The 19,122-nt window shown below is 60.6% G+C and overlaps 3 protein-coding genes across 5 annotated transcripts; 2 read left to right on the top strand and 1 right to left on the bottom strand.

Annotated features, from left to right (window-relative positions):
• Positions 1 to 1,025: 1,025 nt before the first annotated feature.
• LOC111156233 (kringle containing transmembrane protein 2) lies at positions 1,026 to 4,459 on the top strand. 2 transcript variants are annotated; one of them, XM_022516982.1, is made up of 9 exons: positions 1,026 to 1,154; positions 1,411 to 1,585; positions 2,369 to 2,460; positions 2,561 to 2,685; positions 2,886 to 3,039; positions 3,335 to 3,667; positions 3,735 to 3,857; positions 3,940 to 4,018; positions 4,249 to 4,459. In XM_022516982.1, the coding sequence occupies exons 1-9, from the start codon at positions 1,058 to 1,060 to the stop codon at positions 4,457 to 4,459; spliced, it is 1,389 nt and encodes a 462-aa protein (XP_022372690.1). In that variant the 5' UTR covers positions 1,026 to 1,057. The 2 variants fall into 2 exon arrangements, with proteins under 2 accessions (XP_022372690.1, XP_022372691.1); XM_022516983.1 differs by having other exon boundaries at positions 1,050 to 1,154; positions 3,003 to 3,039.
• A 1,621-nt stretch (positions 4,460 to 6,080) lies between these two features.
• LOC111156073 (progestin and adipoQ receptor family member 4) lies at positions 6,081 to 8,466 on the top strand. Its single transcript, XM_022516662.1, is given in 4 exon segments — positions 6,081 to 6,302; positions 7,625 to 7,846; positions 8,001 to 8,257; positions 8,259 to 8,466. Coding segments are annotated over 4 exon segments (822 nt in total). The 5' UTR covers positions 6,081 to 6,136; the 3' UTR covers positions 8,436 to 8,466.
• Positions 8,467 to 9,443: 977 nt separating this feature from the next.
• LOC111156072 (protein kinase, membrane associated tyrosine/threonine 1) lies at positions 9,444 to 19,122 on the bottom strand. Of its 2 annotated transcripts, none has more exons than XM_022516660.1 (9): positions 19,017 to 19,122; positions 18,599 to 18,705; positions 13,178 to 13,684; positions 11,897 to 12,390; positions 11,081 to 11,187; positions 10,774 to 10,946; positions 10,533 to 10,690; positions 9,655 to 9,753; positions 9,444 to 9,569 (listed from the first exon to the last, which is right to left on the bottom strand). In XM_022516660.1, exons 3-9 carry the CDS (start codon positions 13,526 to 13,528, stop codon positions 9,458 to 9,460), a joined length of 1,494 nt encoding a protein of 497 aa, XP_022372368.1. In that variant the 5' UTR covers positions 13,529 to 13,684; positions 18,599 to 18,705; positions 19,017 to 19,122; the 3' UTR covers positions 9,444 to 9,457. The 2 variants fall into 2 exon arrangements, with proteins under 2 accessions (XP_022372368.1, XP_022372369.1); XM_022516661.1 differs by having other exon boundaries at positions 9,667 to 9,753.

Genomic DNA, 19,122 nt, shown 5'->3' with positions numbered 1-19,122 from the left:
GGGCAGGGGGGGGCTCCGCTGGGGGAATTCCACTGCGCTGCGAGGGCTCAGGCGAGCCTGGGCTGGGGGTCCTACGGAAAGAAGGGGGAAGACAGGAGGGGACAGGCTGGGACCAGGGGCGCAGCTGCCTTCCTCCCCAGACACCAGCTGCCCCTGCCTGTCCGGGATTGAAAGTCCACCATTCCCGCCTGTCTCGCGGGCGCGAGGGCAGGGAGTGGCACTTCCTCCGTCAAACCAGAGGCATTCGGTACTTGGAAAGAGGGACGCGAGGATCCGAAAGAGGGTGTGCGTTGGAGCCTCCGACAATGAATGGGTGACAGACTGGGCGTGCGTGCGTCCCCTTGAACCAAGGGTGCCTGTGAACAGGAGACTCTGGGGTGTCCCAGAGGCGTGTGGTCTCGGGAGAGGGTCACGTATCACTCCCGTTAGGGTCTGTCTGTCCACCAGCGTGACCTGTCCTCCTCCACACACCCCTAAAACATGCACGGACCTTGAGAGGGGGAGGGGAGGGGAGAAGCGTGCCGGGACACCGAGGGTCCCGGGGCAGTGGATTGGTGGTGGGGGGGGGGGGATTGGCGTGGGAGGCGTCTGGACCTGCTGCCTCCGCTCCAGTCTCGGGCGGGGCTTCCCGGCCTCGGGGGATGGGGTGGGGAGGGAGGGACTCAAGGGGGAGGGACCCACAGAGGGACGCGAAGGGGGCGGGAGCCAGTGTGTTAGAGACCTGAGTGAGGGAGGCTCAGAGAGCAAGGCGCAGCGGGAGGGGGCGGGCGTGGAAGCCGAGGCAAGACCGAGAGCACTGAGGGGCAGTGACGGAGACGGCTCCCGGTCAGAGAACCCAGGAGATACCCCCAGTGGGGACACAGGGGCAAAGAGACACCTCCAGGGGCGGAAACCCGCGGGGAGTGACCGCCCTAGACGGAGAGCGCCTCCCAGAGTGGGACGAGAACAGACGGTCAGAGGACAACGCCCCCCCAGGTCGCCTGGAAGACCCCGGAGCGACCCCGGGGGCGGCATGGACTGTGCATTGGCCAGTGCAACCTCTCTTTGGTTGGGGGTGATGGACACACGGGCCCCGCGGGGCCTCTTCCTTCTCCTCCTCTTCCTCCCGCTGCTGCCGCCACGCGGGGCCTCCGCGGGGAGCCTGCACAGCCCAGGTGAGTTTTGGCCCAACTCTGAGCCGTGGTCACCATTTTGTCCTCCACCTTCACGCCTAAGACCCGGGTCCAGAGGCTGAGGAAGGAGCAGAGCAGGTGGCAGGGGCAGCTGAACAGCGCCAGGACCCCGCAGGCGCCGAGGGCGCTGTCTGGGCAGCCAGGGACAGGGGGGTGGCTGGGCAGTTGGAGTGGGGGGGGGGCGGTGAAGATGCGGGCGAAGGTCCGGACCCCCCCAGTCCCCGCGGTCGTCGTGCAGGCTTGTCCGAGTGCTTCCAGGTGAATGGCGCAGACTACCGCGGCCACCAGAACCGGACGGGGCCGCGCGGGGCGGGCCGCCCGTGCCTCTTCTGGGACCAGACGCAGCAGCACAGCTACAGCAGCGCCAGCGACCCCCAAGGCCGCTGGGGACTGGGCCCGCACAACTTCTGCCGGTGAGGGCGGGGCCTGCGCCGGGGGCGGGGCTGCGCGCCGCTGAGCCGGCGTTGGCCGGGGGAGTTGTAGCGGAATTGGAGAGCTCTGCTGGGCGGATACAAAGTCCACCCGGAGGGGCTGGGAGCGGAGCCTAGGCGAGGGACTAGGCCCAGCCACCCTGGGGGCGGGGCTGGACGCTCAGAACACTGTCGCGCATGGAACCCGCCTTAGGTGCCCAAACTCTGCCGTCTCAGGTCGGGTCTGGGCATTCAAGGAGGCCGCCCGGGCGGGATCCAGTCGGGGGTGGGGGTGGGGGGGCGAGCCCTGGAGGGGGGGGCCGGGTCCTCCCCGTACAACTGATTTGAGGGGCTCTACTCGTTATGGAGGGGTTGGGTGTTCAGAGCCACAACTGATGTCTGGACCTGCGCAGGAGGACACCACAAAGCTCAGGGTTCAGCACTTTTGCTCTAAAGCAGGGTCCCAAGGCAAGGGAAGTGGCTGAGGCCCAAGGCAGAGTTGGGGACAACACGTCTGGTGGCCTCAAAGTTCTTATGTATAAGGTCACGTCCTAGCAACAGCTGAAGCCCAAAATATGCCCTCAGGGCCCCTTTAAGGACTTCCCACCCAACCCTTTGGAAGTCCCAAAGCACGTGAGACAAACCAGAATTTGTGCGACAACGAAGAGGAACACACAAATTCTAACACACGCGGTGGCCATTTTGCGGATAGGCCGTGGGGTGGGGCCTGGGACTTGCAGCCTTTGGGGGGGGGCTGGATCGGGACCACTTGTCCTCCACGGGCAGGAACCCCGACGGAGACGTGCAGCCCTGGTGCTACGTAGCCGAGACAGAGGAGGGGATCTACTGGCGTTACTGTGACATCCCCACGTGCCACAGTGAGTGGGCCCGGTTGGACAAGGGTGGGAACGCTGGGCTGCCTGAGTAGAGTTCTCTTCTGGGGGCACCCGACAAAGCCTGACTCTGCTGCCCCCTCAGTGCCTGGATACCTGGGTTGCTTCGTGGATTCGGGGGCACCCCCCGCCCTCAGTGGCCCCAGCGGCACCTCAACGAAGCTCACGGTCCAGGTGTGCCTTCGCTTCTGCCGCATGAAGGGCTACCAGGTACTGCTCCCACCTCCCGCCCAGAACGGCACCCTGAACTTGTCCTCAGCACCAAATCAACTCCCAACCCTGACGTCAAACCCTGACACTGATTTTGGAACCTCCGGTCCGATTCCCACTTGCGACCCAGACCCAAGGTTCCCACTACCCCTCCCCTGCCCCAACCACTGCCTCTGGGGTCACCCAGTCTGTGCTCCCAGCTGGCGGGCGTGGAGGCTGGCTATGCCTGCTTCTGTGGCTCTGAAAGCGACCTGGACCGGGGACGCCCGGCCCCAGCTACCGACTGTGACCAGATTTGCTTCGGCCACCCGGGCCAGCTGTGCGGAGGCGATGGGCGTCTGGGTATCTACGAAGGTGAGGAGTGAGCCGGGAAGAGAGCCCTGGGGGAGCGCCGGAGTCTGGGTGAGACCGGGGAGCGCGATGCCCTCATAGGGGGCGGGATCTGAGACGCGCAGAAGTGGGGACCCGGCCGAACCTGGGGGTCAAAGGCCGGGCCTGGGTTGAGGGTGGGGCTTGAGGAGGGGAGTCACGGTCCACGGAAGGAGTGGGACCCGGCTCAGGTGGCAGGGGGACAGATCTGGGGTCGAGGCCCCGCGGGGGAGGAGAAGGAGCCTGGCCCCGGGATTCTGACTGCCGGCCCCGCCCACAGTGTCCGTGGGCTCCTGCCAGGGCAACTGGACGGCTCCTCAGGGCGTCGTCTACTCCCCGGACTTCCCGGACGAGTACGGGCCGGACCGGAACTGCAGCTGGGCGCTGAGCCCGCCGGGCGCCGCGCTGGAGCTCACCTTCCGCCTCTTCGAGCTGGCCGACCCGCGCGATCGGCTGGAGCTGCGCGACGCCGCCTCTGGCAGCCTGCTGCGCGCTTTCGACGGCGCCCGCCCGCCACCGCCCGGGCCGCTGCGCCTGCGCGCCGCCGCGCTGCTGCTCATCTTTCGCAGCGACGCGCGCGGCCACGCGCAGGGCTTCGCGCTCACCTACCGCGGTGAGCGCCCGCCTGGTCGCGCCCCCGCCCGCCGCCCCGCGGCCTCGCCTCACACTTCTCTCCGCAGGGCTGCAGGACGCCGCTGACGACCCGGAGCCCAGGGGCTCGGCGCAGACCCCCGCGGCGCCCCCCGACTGGGCTAACGTCAGCTGCAGTCCCCGGCCCGGGGCTCCGGAGGCCGCGATGGGAGGTGAGGCGGGCGTGCGAGGCGGGAGGGAGTTCGGGGAGCCGCCCTTTCCAGACCCCGTCCTCACAGCGCGGTGCGCCCGCAGCCCGGGTCTTCTCGACGGTGACGGCCATCTCGGTGCTGCTGCTGCTGCTCCTGTCGTTGCTGCGTCTGCTTCGCCGACGGTGCGCCCCCTGGGGCAGGGCCTGAGGGCGGACGCCTTGGTGGCCCCGGGGAGGGGGACCCTGCTGGGAAGCTGGGGCCTCCAAGGGGAACAGGGCTGGGAGGAAATCCTGGGTTCTTGAGGGCCGAAGCCTTGCGTCCACACAGGGAATCGCGCGTGGGATCGCAGGTGAAGCAGGACGCTGGAGGTAAGATTGGTTGAGGGCTCGGCTGACGTCTGCTCCCTCTCTAGGAGCTGTCTGCTGGCTCCGGGAAAAGGTCCCCCAGCGTTGGGGCCTTCCCGGGGCCCCGGGAGAAGCTGGGCTGTGTGGTACCGCCGGCCTCGAGGGGTGGCCCTGCCCTGCCCTCCCGGCGACTCTCAGGCTGTGGGTCTAGCTGCGAGTTACCGGCCCCTGAGTGCCTCCAGCCAGAGTTCCCTGCGCTCGCTCATCTCTGCTCTCTGACTCGGGAACCCCAGGGTCCACTGGACCCTCTGCCAGAGGGACGGACACCTGAGACTTCATGACAACTCTACGCTGACCTTCTGCCCCTGTAAGGGCAGCTCGATCCCTGGTCATCCGGTGGAGGCCAGACATTGGATAGGAAGCATCTGATGCTATTGAGAACTTGGTCTGACCCTCGGGGTCTAGGTGGTTGAGGCCAAAGGGCAAGAGGAATCCCAGCTTCCTTTCCTCATGAACCTTGATATGGGGGTGTCTGATTTCAGGTTGCTTTGAGAGCCTCTTGGTGGTGGTCCTGGACTGCTGCCCTAAGGGAAGTGTGAGAGGTCAAGAAAAGTAGTCAAAAGACCAACTATAGACTTTGAATAAAGGACCTATTTTGGTACAGTTCTGCAAGTTCCTGCTTGATGGGAGGGGTTATGTTAATGAGGGTATCGGAGCCAGGGTTGGGTGTGTCCATGCAAATTAAGGTCGGTCCCCGCAAGGAGTGATTTGGAGGCGCCTGTAATGCTGAAGACCGAGGAACCGCGGAGGCGAAAGGATGGGTGGGCGGGGTCCTGGAGACCGGGAGGAGGAGGAAGCCGGTTGTGGGGGTTAAGCCGGAGAAAGGACGCATTCCTGGACCCACTTTAGGATGAACCCCGGCAGGGACCCACCTTTCTCCTTTGCCCTCCCGCCCTCTCTCTTCCCCCCGTTTCCTGTATTTTCTGGGTGGAACTGAAGGTGTCCCCAGTGGGCAATAACAGGGAGCGAGTTTGACCGAGCCCAAGCTATAGGGAGCCTGGCCAGAAGGGTAGGGCATCACCCAAGGGTGCTGGGTGCGTCAGACACACCTGTAGAGACCTGGGCGTCTCAGCGCGGCTTGCTGCGCTCTGGCTGAGTCGGCAGGGTGGAGAGAGCTCGCCTGTGGAGTGGGGACGCGCCGGGTCTAGACCTTACTGGTCCGAAGGTCCGGGGCCGGCAGCACCTTGGACAGAGCCCGGGTGAGGGGTGGAGCTGGGTGAGGGTGAGTGAGAGGGTGAGTGCCCAAGGGTGCCTCGATCTGGGGGGTCGCGCGGAAAGCCTGGGTGCGCAAGGTAGACTCAGGCGCCGGGGCCTCTCCAGCAGAGCCACCCGGACCCAGAACTCCGGATCCCTCGCCCACAGCTACCCCATGCAAATAAATCTGGGACCGCATATATTATGCTAATTAAAGGAAAGTCTGGGCGGGCGTGGGCGGGGCCTCCCCAACCAGCCGCGCCCATTGGCCCTCGCAGGGCTTACGTCCCGAGCACCGCGCGCGAAACGCTGGCGGGATGGCGGGGGCGAGCAGCTGGGGCGGAGTCTGGCGTCCCCACCAGCGTCCGGCCGCACCCGTTCTCCCGGCTGAGCGGAGACTACCGGCAGCCGCCGCCGCCGCCACCGCCACGAGCTGTCCCTGCGGCTCGCTTGCCCCGGCAGGGCCGGCCGCACTGCGCTCCGGCGCCCCGCGCGTCCCCGGCCTCGGCCCCGGCGTGGGGGCGCCGGGCCCGCGCGTGCGCAGCGCGGGAGGGGGCGCGGGCCGGGACCCCCGGCCGGCGCGTGCGCGAACGGAGCCTGGGCGGCGGGCGGGCATCGGGATGAGTCTCCGCGCGCTGTGGCACCACTAAGGAGGAGGCCGGGGGCCGAAGGGAGCGCGGACCACCCGCGCCGGGCCGGGCCATGGCGTTCCTGGCCGGGCCGCGCCTGCTGGACTGGGCCAGCTCGCCACCGCACCTGCAGTTCAACAAGTTCGTGCTAACGGGCTACCGGCCGGCCAGCAGCGGCTCCGGCTGTCTGCGCAGCCTCTTCTACCTGCACAACGAGCTGGGCAACATCTACACGCACGGTGAGCCGCGCCCCGCATCCCACACCCGCGGCAGCCCTGCCCGAGCCTGGAGGGGGGCCGGAAGGCCGGCGAGCGCCCCACTGCTAAGGTCCTGGGCTGCCTGGGCCCTGGCACGGCCAGGAGCCGTGGTGACAAAGCTGCCATTGTCCCGGACGGAACTGTCCTTCCGCTCCCCGGGCGGGGCCCCGGGGCAGGCGAGGGAAGCAGTAGTAGGGGACCAAGTCCGCTTAATCCCTCTGAGCCCCGGGGAGGAGTCTGGTGTCCGCCCCCTTTCATAATCCCTGCGTCTGGGGCACCCTCCCCCCGCCCACATTCGTCCAGTAGACGGGTGTTGACATCGGCTGCGAGGGGCCCAGGAAAAGAAGCCAGGCCTCAGCCCCTCCCCGTGCGGCTGCCCTGCCACCCCCGGGGCCGGAGCAGCCCGGCCGCAAGGCTCCGCCTGGTGGCGGCTCCTTCCTCCCCCCCGGCAGGCGCCCAGCCCCTCCTCCGCGGCCCTGCTCTGCTGACACAGCCCTGCCCGTCCTTGGGCTGCCCGGCGCCACAAGAGGGGCCTGAGCAGACTGGGCCCAACCTTGGTACCTGCCTCACTGGGGTACTATGGCCCGGCCAGACCTTGGCTGGTGTGCAGCCTCAGTCTGCTGTGCCCACCTTTGACCCCTGTGAGGGCAATGCCAGTACCCAGGGGAAGGGGTAGGAATTGCCCTGGTTGGAGCCAAGAGGAATGGAGCACGAGAAAAAAAAGTGCCTAAAGGAGATGGATCAAGCTTCTTCAGCCCCTCTCCCTTGCCTGACTTTGCCCCTTTCTAGAAGACAAAAAGATCCAAAGCCTCCTGGTGTCTGGTCACACAGGCTTTGGGAGAAGCAAGCTAAGTGACCAGGGGATCTGGTATCATTGCCCACATATCCTATTCAGAATTCAGCATGAGGTCATGCCTCCTTCTGGCTTCTGACACACCAAGTTTGGGGGATTGGGCCCCCCGCTTTCTGGGGAGGTAATGTGGCTGAGGGATGGGAACAGTGTGGGCGTTAAGACTGTGTCCATGGCCTACCTGCTGGGCTCACCCGGGGCACTCACTCCGTGTCTTCAACTGAAAGTGTCGATAACCATCTCTACTTCCAGAATTGTGAGCTCTGCTGTCATGGAAGTTACTGAAGGCACAGGGCTGCCCCTGTCAGAGGCCCGGCTGCTCTGTGCTGAGAGCACTGCCAAGACTGGTCTTGCCTCATCCCTCTTGTGTTATCTCTAGACTGTGGACTCCCTGAGGACGCGACTTGTCCTCTGCGCTCCAGCCGTGTGATGGCTCATTGTCTCCCTCCCCCAGGGCTGGCCTTGCTAGGCTTCCTGGTGCTGCTGCCAGCGACCATGCCGTGGGGTCAGCTGGGCGAGGGCGGCTGGCTGGGGGGCACGCACTGTGTGGCCTGCCTGGCACCCCCCGCAGGCTCCGTGCTGTACCACCTCTTCATGTGCCACCAAGGGGGCAGCGCTGTGTACACGCGACTCCTTGCCCTGGATATGTGTGGGGTCTGCCTCGTCAACACCCTCGGTGAGCCAAGGGATGGAGTGGGTCGGCTTGAAGGGTGGGAGCTGGTGGGGGAGGTGGTAGAGGCAGGGGTCACTCACGTGAGCCCTGGGTATAAAGGGCAGGCAGTTAGTTGCCCAGACTGATGTGCCTTCTCCTGCCTCTCTCTCCGGTACAGGGGCTCTGCCCATCATCCACTGTACCCTGGCCTGTAGGCCCTGGCTTCGCCCAGCCGCTCTGCTGGGCTACACCGTGCTGTCGGGTGTGGCCGGCTGGCGGGCCCTCACGGCTCCCTCCACCAGTGCCCGGCTCCGCGCCTTCGGCTGGCAGGCTGCAGCCCGCCTCCTGGTGTTTGGGGCCCGGGGAATGGGGCTGGGCTCCGGGGCTCCAGGCTCCCTACCCTGCTACCTGCGCATGGATGCGCTGGCACTGCTCGGGGGGGCTGGTGAACGTGGCCCGCCTGCCGGAGCGCTGGGGACCCGGCCGCTTCGACTACTGGGGCAACTCCCACCAGATCATGCACCTGCTCAGCGTGGGCTCCATCCTCCAGCTGCACGCCGGCGTCGTGCCCGACCTGCTCTGGGCTGCCCACCACGCCTGTCCCCCAGACTGAGCCACCTCCCGCCTGCCACGCCGGCCTCCTGACAGTCCTCTGGAACCAATAGTGTGCTTCACTCCTGCTGCTGGTCTTGGAGGGGCCGATGGCCTGGATGCTTCCAGCAAACAGGACTTCCCAGCTGGGAGCCCTCATCTGTTCGTCCGTTTTTCCTTGTGGACTAACCTCTTCTACTCATACCTCGGAGCTCTGGCTTTCCCTCCCTGCTACCTTCCTTCAGGGTACTGTCCGGGTAGGCTAGAAGGAACCCTTTCCTTCCTAGGCCTCAGTTTATCCTTTGTGACCTATGAGGGCATGGCTGGAGGGACTCCGGGGTCATGTCTGGCTCCGACAGTTGGAACCCTACCAGCCCAGAGCCATGAGCCCACTCTGCCCCACACGTAAGGTATCTTATATGGGTGCCTGGCCCAGCCTTCAGCCCCTATTCCCTGACTTTTGTCTTTCTGCTCTGCATGCCAGCCCTCCCTGCAGCCTGAGGCTCACCTCCCCTCTTCTCCCTTCTGTCCAGAGAGTGAGGAGTTTGGGCAACAGGACCAGTCTCTTAACCCAGGACCAAGGGGTAGGAGGGCAGCTGCAGTTGCTTTTTCCAGGCAGCTAGCACAGAGACATGAGAGCTGAGGGGCACTGGACTCAGGGGTCCACTGGGCTGAGGCCCCCTCTCCACTCTGAGTGCAATGCTCTGATGGCCCAACCTACACAGTGGGGATGTGCCTGCTCAGGAAATCTCGGCTACATGCAGCGCATGGCTCCCGCCTCCAACCAGCTGGCCTGGGGCCCTGCATGAGGGCCCAGCCTCGGCCCACGCTGGGGCCGCAGACCCTGGACAACATCAGTAAAGGGGCGGGAAGCACAGTGTTGCCACACAAACAAGCATGGGTGCTCCCGAGATTCAAATACCTTTTATTAGACATGGGTAGGCAGGAGGCACCCCTGGAGCTCCCAGAGGGACCCCAGCCTCCAGGAGGACTGGGGGGGGGGGGAGGCTAAAAGGTTAAAAGCACTGAGGCTGGCCTGTAGACTCAGGTTGGGCCCAATGAGTCCTCAAATAGGCTGAGGAGGTTCCGAGGTTCAAAGGCGGGGAAGGAACCCCGAGGGGGCTCAGAGTCAATGTCACTTAGGTCCAGGGCTTCCCTGGGGTGGGAGGGAAGAGAGACAAATGACAGTCAGGGTCTGAAAGCCACTACCTCCCACCCCCCTGGATTCTGGACCTGCTCACCTCAGTGAGTACCTGTTCCGGGGGGCAGGGGAGCCATTGCGGGGGGTGGAGGTGTTCCCGGCAGCCCTGGCCAGGACGGCCGCCGGAGAGAGCGAGAGCCTGCACGGGAGGGGCCAGACAAGTAAGGTGTCGGGGGGGGGGGGGTGCACGGGGAGGAGGCCACAGCTGGTTGGGAGCAGCAAGACCAACCCTGTCCCTATGCAGGTGCCAGGCTCCAGCCTGACATGGGTGGGGATGGGGACCCAGTGGGGAACAGCAGAAACTCGGTGCCCTTTGACAGAAGCACTTTCACAACTCTGAAAGGCCACCTGACCACTCAAAGGCCACGTCCGTTCTGTCTCGGAACACGTGGTTAGGACGGCTGGCTTTGTAGTGACCTTGTGGAGATGAAGCTTTTCGGGTACTTCCTGTCGATATGAAGTGTCCCCGTGGCAAGGGGGTGACGTTTCCGTAAGGAAGGGGTTAATGGTGATTTCTCCTGAGGCCTGTGCCCCAAGCATGTGGTTCTCTTTTGCAGCAGTTTCTTAATTACAGCCCCTCACTTGGCCACCAGGAGTTTCCCAGGACCAGCTCCTCGGTGCCTCATCTGTGGACACAGGCAGCCCCTGCTGGGGGGGGGGGGGGGTACCTGGGCGGCAGTGCCCCAAGCGCAAAGTTGCCAGGTATGCTCTGCTCCACACATTCCCTACACCGAGCTTGGAAGAGACTGCCGCATTCACGGCCAGGCTGCACCCCACCGGCCTCGGTTCCCGTCCCAGGGCGTGACGGGGGCTAGGTTTGTGGGAAGGGTCCTGCTCACCACTAATTCTCTTGGGTCTGGGGCCTGGACGTGATGACCACCCCGTCTCCCACCCCCAGCACCCTCAGCTCTCACCCACCCTATGCTGTCATCATCCCAGCTGCTGGAGAGGCTGCTGTGCAGGAGGACGCTGCAGGGTGGGGAGCCAGGCGGGGTGGCTGGGGGGCTTGGGGGCTGCAGCCAGCCGGCAGGACGGGCCAGTCCATGCCAGAGCCAGCACAGCAAGGAGAGCAGGGCCTGCGGGGACAGGGGTGGGGGAGGCAGATCAGACCCTGTGGTCGGGGAGCAGGGTGGGCACCCTGCCCCATCAACCGACTTACCTGCCACAGGGCCCACCCTCGACTGAGGGCGTCAGCAGCCACATACCACAGAACGCTCCAGGGCCGAGGCCGCCTGAGCATGGGCAGGGCCAGCAGGGCTGAGGCTGTGGCCCGCAGCTTGGGGTCAGGTTCCAGCATCATGGTGAGGACAGAACGCAGCTCGGAGGACAGGCCTGTCCACGGGGCAGGGCCATGTCAGGAGTGAGGGGCTCTAAGCTCAGTGTTCCCCACTGCCGGCCATTCCCTCCCATGCAAGCCTGTCCTCCCTGGGGCAGCACGGTCCTCTCCATCCTTGCCTTCTACTTACCAGCCGTGAACTCAGGGGGCAGATAGCCCTGGCGAAGCTGCTGCCAGCCCTCCCCACCGTGGGGCAGCTCCATGTTGCACGCCACTTCCAGGATGGTGAGACCCAGACTGGGAAGGACAGGGGCAGTGACAGAAGAGGGGCAAGGTTGGCCTTGGGATGACAGATCCCAGAGCTCCAGGCTACCCAAGAAGAGGGTGGGGAAGGGGTACTGTCTTCTGCCATGAGCCAGGGACATGGTTGGGGGGCAGTTGGGGAGTCCTGAGAAGGACTCAACAGGGCCAGTGATGGGACCATGTTGTGGAGCATGGACCCTGGGCAGAGCAGAGCCTACAGCAGCTGGTGAGTCCTCCTGGCACCCCTCACTGACTGCACGGGCACTGTGGTTACTAATGTTCCCATCATGGTTCTGTGGATAAGGCTGGACATGGCTCTTCGAGGCCAAACAGGGTTATTAGCATGGACGAGGGGACCCAGTGCCTGGTCCAGTCCCAGCTTCACCACGTGCTAACTGGACTTTGGGCAAGTCCCTCAACCCCACTGTGTCCGTTACTTGTAAGTGTGGTCATTGTCTCCCCCGTGGGGGGTGTGGCAAGGATGGGGTGGACCCATGTGAAGTGGCTCCAGAGGGTCCGCTGCTTAGACAGCCCAACTCTACGGAACCCCCTTGCCTACAGGGCGGGCCTCCACCCCTTCAGGGCAGGGTGTCCAGCCCAAGGCCGAGTCTTCCTGACTTTGGACTAGGGCAGCGTTTCCCTCCCTCTGCTAACTGCACCCACCCCTGGCCCACCGCAGAGCCTCTCACGTCCCAGCCCTCACCTGAACACGTCCGCCGCTGTCCCATAGGAGCCCTGCAGCAGCTCGGGAGCCATGTACCTGGGGTCCCCCTCCTGGGCCTCTCCAGCTCCAGGTGTGCCCAGCTCAACCAGCAGCCCAAAGTCACCCAGCTTGCAACGGCCCCGGGGTCCCAGGAAGATGTTGGCAGGCTTGACGTCAAGGTGGACCAGGCCTTGGCCGTGGAGGTGAGCCAGGGCCAGCAGGGTGTCCCGCAGGTAGCCCCAGACCTGGGCCTCGGGCAGGCCGGTGCCCCAGGCCTCAGAGTGCTGCTGCAGGCTGGGCCCGCACAGCTCTGTTTGCAGGTACAGGATGCCGCCCTCCTCCCAGGCTTGCTCCAGCCGCACACAGCGTGGGTGCTGTCCCACCTTCTCGTGGCCGCCGACCTCGGCCAGCTTGCGGGCCCGGTCCTTGGGGCCCCGGAACGGTGACATGGAGCGCTTTACTGCATAGAGCCGGCCGTCTTCCTTAGAGCGTACCTGGAAGGGAGGTGGTGCCCGTGGCGGGGAGTGGAGGGGGCACCGGCACTTAGGAGGCCTGCCGGGCGGGTTCTATTATGACCACACACGCGTGGACGTTCTAGCAGAGCTACCTTAGGGATACCCGCGCACGTGCAATAGAGAAACTGGATGACCCACTCCAAGAGCTCAAAGTCTGGACCCAGGAGGGTCTCTGTGGCCCGCGGTTCTGTGAGGGCCGGCTGCAGAACCGCGTGGGCAGGGTGAGCGCTGTGCGGAATATAAAGTGAGTTTGTTTCTCAATGATCAACTCTGGGCATGTATAGGGAAAGGTCTGGAAGGAAAGACACCCCCCTGAGAAGCACAGTAGCTGCCTCTACGAAGAACTGGTCTAGGGGCCGTTGTTGTTTGTACTTTTTAACGACAAAATTGTCTCCCGTGTAGTACTTGTGTAAGGAGAATGACCATTTTAAAGGGAATATAAATGATTGGAAATATATTTTAAGAAAAAAAACAAAGTGGCATGGAGGGTGTAGCCTGGGTGCCTGCTTGCCTGAGGTGACGGGGGAAGGGCGCACTGCACAGAGCGGGCCGGCTCCATGGCAGGAGAAAGGGCAGCCGGGAGCCACTGTGCGGTGTGCCAGGCTCAGGGCAAGGGGAGCGTGGGTACTGGGGGGCCTGAGCAGGGGGACGGGGAAAGCAGTCAGATCAGGCACTGACGATGGGAGCCTGTCAAGCCATGAGAAGCAGGGAAGGGAGGCGGGGGGAGGGTCCCCCAGCAGCCCTAGGGAGTTGTGCCCCCACTCACCTTGAAGACCTCTCCGTAAGAGCCGTGGCCCAGGCGGCCAAGCCTCTGGAAACTCTGTTGGAAAAAGGACTCCGGCCGGCTGGGGTCATACGAGGGGCTCTGCAGGGTCTCAGAGGCTTTGCCTCGGAATGACACCCTCCGGGGCTGCGGCTGGTGCCAGCCCGGGGTCCGAGGAGGGAAGAGGCGGCTGACGGGGATGCTGCCCTTGGCAGGGGGTCGGGGTGGGAGGCTCCGACTGAGACCCCCAGGCCTCTTGAGGGAGAAGCCAGGTTCGGCATGGCGGAAGTAGGCTGGGACTGGGACAGGGGTACCACTCAGCGGGGGAGGGGTGCCCTCTGTGGGCACGGGCATGGCCAGCACAAGAGACCCCAAGTGCACAGTACAGAGCACTGTGTCCACTCAAACAGTGCCTGGTCCTGTGGCCCCAAAGGGGCTTCGGAAAAGAGCCACGCCCACTCCGCACGCAGGTTCAGCTTTAAACATGGAGGCCACAGGGACAGCAAGCACCTGCGGGAGAAGTAGAAGACAAATACGTGTGCGTCAGCACACAGTCATCTGTACCTTGGAGGTCATAGAAGCATAAAGTGAAAAGCCCAAGGCCATGTCCTAGAGACTCCCACAGCCCAGCAGAGTTTAAGATGAGGCAGGTTCCACAGCCGGACCGCCTGCCTGTGTGTCCTTGCCCCGTCACAACCAGCTGTTTGGCCCGAAAATTTACACCTTCTTCCAAAAATGTAAGGCGGAAATATTAACACAGGCCCAGCATCTCTTATCTCCAATTCAAAAGTAAAAACAAAGGTCTGAAGCCAAGTTTCTTTCCTGACTTCTTTCTCCTAGCTGTGGGGCTGAAACTCATCTCATGAAGCTCCACTTCCCGCTCCGGGTGGCAGGTGCGGCAGACAGGCCGGGGCTCCCTCTGCCATCAGCCCCTGCTCAAGAGGCAAAAGCTCAGCCTCAGGGCCAGGGGGCTGGGAACACGGAGGCCTGATAACTCAAGCCCAAGCTCATTCACAGGAAGGAGGCTCCCCCGTGGGAAAGGTGAGCAGAGAAGGCCAGAGGCTGCTGTCCCCACCCTAAGGCAGCAGCGTCACCCAGGGAGACGGGCACCACTGTCCCTGCCCTCAGCTCCAGAGCTGCGGCCTAGGGATTCTGCCTGTGGAGAAGCAGACAATGACACAGAAAGTTCTGAGGCTCTCTCTGGGGGGGGGGGGGACTTTTTTTGAAACAATGTGTGGGAAGTTCAAGCTTAAAGGCGCTCTCAAAGTCAGTGGAGGTTTTGGTGGTAAGCAAATGCGAGGAAGCTGGCACCACCATTAGTGTAACAAAGTACTCCATGGGCCAGCCAGCTTCCCAGAGAGAACTGGGGAAGGAGACAGCTAGCAAGAGCCCTGCTGGGGTCAGAACACACCCCAGACACTGAGTGCAAAAACTCCCTTGTTGAAGGAGCCCCAATTTAATTAGATCAGTCTATGGAGCAGTGGAGCCCGAGGCAGCGTCAGAAACAGTGGGACGATCAGCCCACAACTGGTGGAGTAGGAGCTGAGGGAGGGGAAGGGCAGAGAGCGCCCCTGGGAAGCCCCTGGTGCTCCAAGGGGTGCACGGGGTGCCCAGCTGGGCCCTCCGAGGAGGGGGTGAGAGAGACGTCACTACAAGGGCCCAGCCGGTCACGAAGCAAATAAACAAGCAAACAAAGTCACAAGCCGCAGAGGACCAGTGAGAAACCAGTACCCACCGTTGCTATGGCACTGTCTAAAATATCCAGTTTTCCACAACAACAACAAATTACAAGACACACAAAGGCATAGGAAAGTGTGACCCACACACAGGAACAAAGCAGGAGACAGAAACGACTGGTAAGAGGGACCAGATGTCAGATTTCACGGATGAAGATGTCAAAGTAGCCACTCCAACTGGGTTCAAAGAACTAAAGGGAACTGTGCTTAAAGAGAACTGTGATGACAACACCTCACCAAATAAAGAATATTGATAATGAGATAGAAATTATAAAAGGAACAAAGTGGAAATTATGGAAATGAAAGGTGTAATACCGAAATGGGAACATTCCTGGGAGATGTCCAACAGTGGATTTGAGCTGGCAGGATGCTAGCCAGTCTGAAGACAGAAGGAGAGAGATTATTCAGTCGAACAACAGACGGAACAAATCAGGAAGAACCGGGAACAGAGCCTCAGAGAAAAGTAGAACACCATTAAGTTCACCAGTGTCCGCAGAATGGCACGTGGGAAGGAAAGAAGAGAAGCAGCAGGGAAAATACACTAAGAAATAACAGGGGAAAACTTCCCAGATGTGATTCCCAGAAAAACCTCCCGCCCCAAGAAAAACGCATCAATCTAGCCAATGAGCTCAATGAACTTCATGTAGGATAAGCCAAGAGATCCACATCCAGAAACATTGTATTAAAAAATGTTGACAGCCAAAAACAAGGACACAATCTTGAGAGTGGCGAGAGGGAAAAGGACTCATCACTTATAAGCCCCCCACCCCAGGAGATTAACCGCTGACTTCTCACCAGAAACAGCCAATGGCAGAAGGCGGTGGGGGGGCATATTCAAAGTGTGGGGGAGGGCAGTTTGTCAGCCAAGAATTCTATATCCAACAAACTATCTTTCAAAAATAGAGGCAAAATAGGGATGCCTGGGTGGCTCAGTCAGTTAAGTGTCTGCCTTCAGCTGAGGTCATGATCCCAGGGCCCTGGGATCGAGCCCCACATCCAGCTGCCTGTTTGGCAGGGAGCCTGCTTCTCCCTCTGCCACCTCCCCTGCTTGTGCTCTCTCTCTGTCAAATAAATAAATAAAATATTTTAAAAAAATAAAGCCAAAATAAAGACATCCCTGGATAAAAACAAAAAATTCATTGCTAATAGAGCTGCTTTATAAGAAAAACTAAAGGTAGTTCTCCATGCTAAAAGTACATGATTCCAAATAGTAATCAGAATCTATATGAAGAAACAAAGCACTGATAAAAGTAATTATGTGGTTTTGAAGGGGCGGGGGGGGGGGGAAATTGGGCCAGCCTGGTGGTGGGTATTGTGGAGAGCACATATTTGCACGGAGCACTGGGTGTGGTGCATAAACAATGAATTCTAGTACACTGAAAAGTAATAATAATAAAAAAAAAGTAATTATGGGCACCTGGGTGGCTCAGTGGGTTAAGCCGCTGCCTTCGGCTCAGGTCGTGATCTCAGGGTCCTGGGATCAAGTCCCACATCGGGCTCTCTGCTCAGCAGGGAGCCTGCTTCCCTCTCTCTCTCTCTCTCTGCCTGCCTCTCTGTCTACTTGTAATCTCTCTCTGTCAAATAAATAAATAAAATCTTAAAAAAAAAAAAGTAATTATGTGAAACAGAAGACAATGTGGGGTGCCTGGGTGACTCAGATGGTTAGGCATCTGCCTTCGGCTCACGTCCTGATCTCCAGGTCCTGGGACTGAGCCCCACGTCAGGCACTCAGCTCATTGCGGAGTCTGTTTCTGCCTCTTCCTCTGCCCCTCCCCCCTGCTTGTGCTCTCTCTGTCTCTCTCTCAAATGAACAAATAAAATCTTTAAAGGAAGCGTTAACGTTTACATGTAAATATGTATTTCTTCTCTTAGCTGATTTAAAAAGCAATTGTACAAAACAATATGTATGTCATTGTATGTTGGGCATATTAAGTATAGACATGTAACATACATACTGTTAGCCCAAAAGAGCTGGGTGGGAACAGAACGATACTGGACTAGGAGATGACACCAGGTGAATCCACAGGAACAAGTGAAGAGAATCAGAAATGATAAACAAGATCAATATAACAAACATCATACATATAGACCTGCTTTCTATTCTTCCCTCAGCTTCTCAAAGAAAGTAAAGACAATATAAATAAATGGAAAGACATTATATGTTCATAGATCCAAAGAACTAACATAGATAAAAAATGGCAATACTTTCCAAACCGATCTACAAATTCAGTAAAATCAGAATCAGAATCCCAGCTGGCTTCTTTGTAGAAATTGAGAAAATGATCCTAAAATTCATACGGAATTTCACAGGTCCCAGAATAGTCGAAACAAAGTTGGAAGTCTTGCATTTCCTGATTGTAAAGCTACAGGAATCAGAACAGTGGTATTCACAGAAGGACAGATGTATAGATCACTGAAATGCAACTGAGAGTTTAGAGATAAACCCTGACACTCACAGTCAACTGATTTGGACAAGGGTACTGAAACCATTCAGTGGGAAAGAAGTCTTCTCTACAAACAGTGCTGCAACGACTGGATCTCCACATGCAAAAATCACCGAGCAGAAAACTCAGACTTAACTTCTTTTACCCTCTAACAGTGAATGTTCATGTACTTCTTTTTTTTTTTTAATATTTTATTTATTTGACAGAGAGAGATCACAAGTAGAGAGAGAGAGAGAGAGAGAGAGAGAGAGGAGGAAGCAGGCTCCCTGCCTAGCAGAGAGCCTGATGTGGGACTCGATCCCAGGACCGTGAGATCATGACCTGAGCTGAAGGCAGAGGCTTAACCCACTGAGCCACCCAGGCAGCCCTGTTCATGTATTTCTTGACAGAAATATTAATGGGTTTGATTATGGGATGATGTCCTAGGCCCACAGGTGATGTTACATATAAATGATGTGTGTACCCTATTAGCTTTCTAAAATCAAGAGACATGTTGAATTCAGAAACACACCGAGCCACAGGGCATTGTGGACGGTAATACCTCAGGGAAGGCTCAGCCCAGTGTCTGGCATACAGATCCCCCAGTAAATGCTGTTACATAACAAGTAATATATAATAGTGTTCTGAGTGGTAACTGAAGGAACACACAAAGTGCAACCGTCCCAAGGTGTGTGTTGGGAGAGAAAGGGCTCTTATGTTGCTATAATGTTATAACAGAAACATTATAAACAAGAAGACCAAAGAGGAGGAGTCCAATTTGGAGAGGAAGCCACAGTGTATCAAAAGATACCATACCCAGCAAGGAGTGAGTCAGTAACAGAACCAGGAGGGAGCAGTCCTCTGAAGTGGTGTGCCCTCCAGTAGCTGGGACAGTGAGAGGACAGGGGAGGGACCCCCCCCCCCAGGGGCCTGCAGGGAAGACACCCTACACCCTGTGGGGACCCTTCCTCCGCAGGGTTCACCTCAGGATTCCCATGTCAGGTTTCTTCGAGCGCAGAACCAGGGTGTCAGAACCCCCTCCAGCGCTGGTTAGAGGCCCAGTCCCAGCATGTTGGGGACATCAGGCACCTGCCTCTTAAACCAGTTCTTAGACCACCCCAATATCCCTTGCATTCTAGCACCACTTGGCCTGGCTGAACAGCTTTGGGGAGGGGACAGGGGAGAGAGAAGGAACAAGGGCTCCCCCAGAGAGTCCAGGGTGGCCCGGAGCAGGCCGGCCTGCGTGACCTCTGGAGCTTTCTCACCCTCTCACTGGGCCGGACACATCGCTGACCACGGTCTACCGCACTAGACTGTGAGTTCCTCCCGGGCAGGGCCACAGCTGGTTCACCTCGGTGGACGTGGGGAAACCCTGGCGAACATCCGAAGAGACCGGCTGTCAAGGGTGAGGAGCTACTCCCGGAGAGGGCCCGGTAAGGGGGGGGGGCAGTCTTCGGGGAAAGGCGCTCCCAGAAAAGGGGCCTGGGAGGCCGGGGAAGGCCAGGAGGGCCGGGGCCCGCCCCGGGAGCCGAGGCAGGGCAGAGGGCGGGGCCGCCGCGGGCAGGGCGCGACCCCGCGGGGCCGGGAGCCGTTGAGGCTGACCCCAGCAGGGGCTGTCACGGGGCAGAGGCTGCCGGGAGGGGAGTCCCGGCCCACCACCCTCAGGACCCGGCCTGGGCTCACCTGGAGGGCGGGGAGCAGCTCAGCAAGGTCCCAGATTCCGGGTCGGCAGAGGCTGCGGAAGCCCCCGGGGCGGTCAGGCGGGCTGGGGCCTGCGGGCGACAGCTCT

Source organism: Enhydra lutris, unplaced genomic scaffold (assembly GCF_002288905.1).
Source record: "Enhydra lutris kenyoni isolate GAN:26980312 unplaced genomic scaffold, ASM228890v2 scaffoldscaffold45, whole genome shotgun sequence".
In the NCBI taxonomy this organism is placed as follows: Eukaryota; Metazoa; Chordata; class Mammalia; order Carnivora; family Mustelidae; genus Enhydra; species Enhydra lutris.
This window is presented reverse-complemented; position numbering and strand designations above follow the sequence as displayed.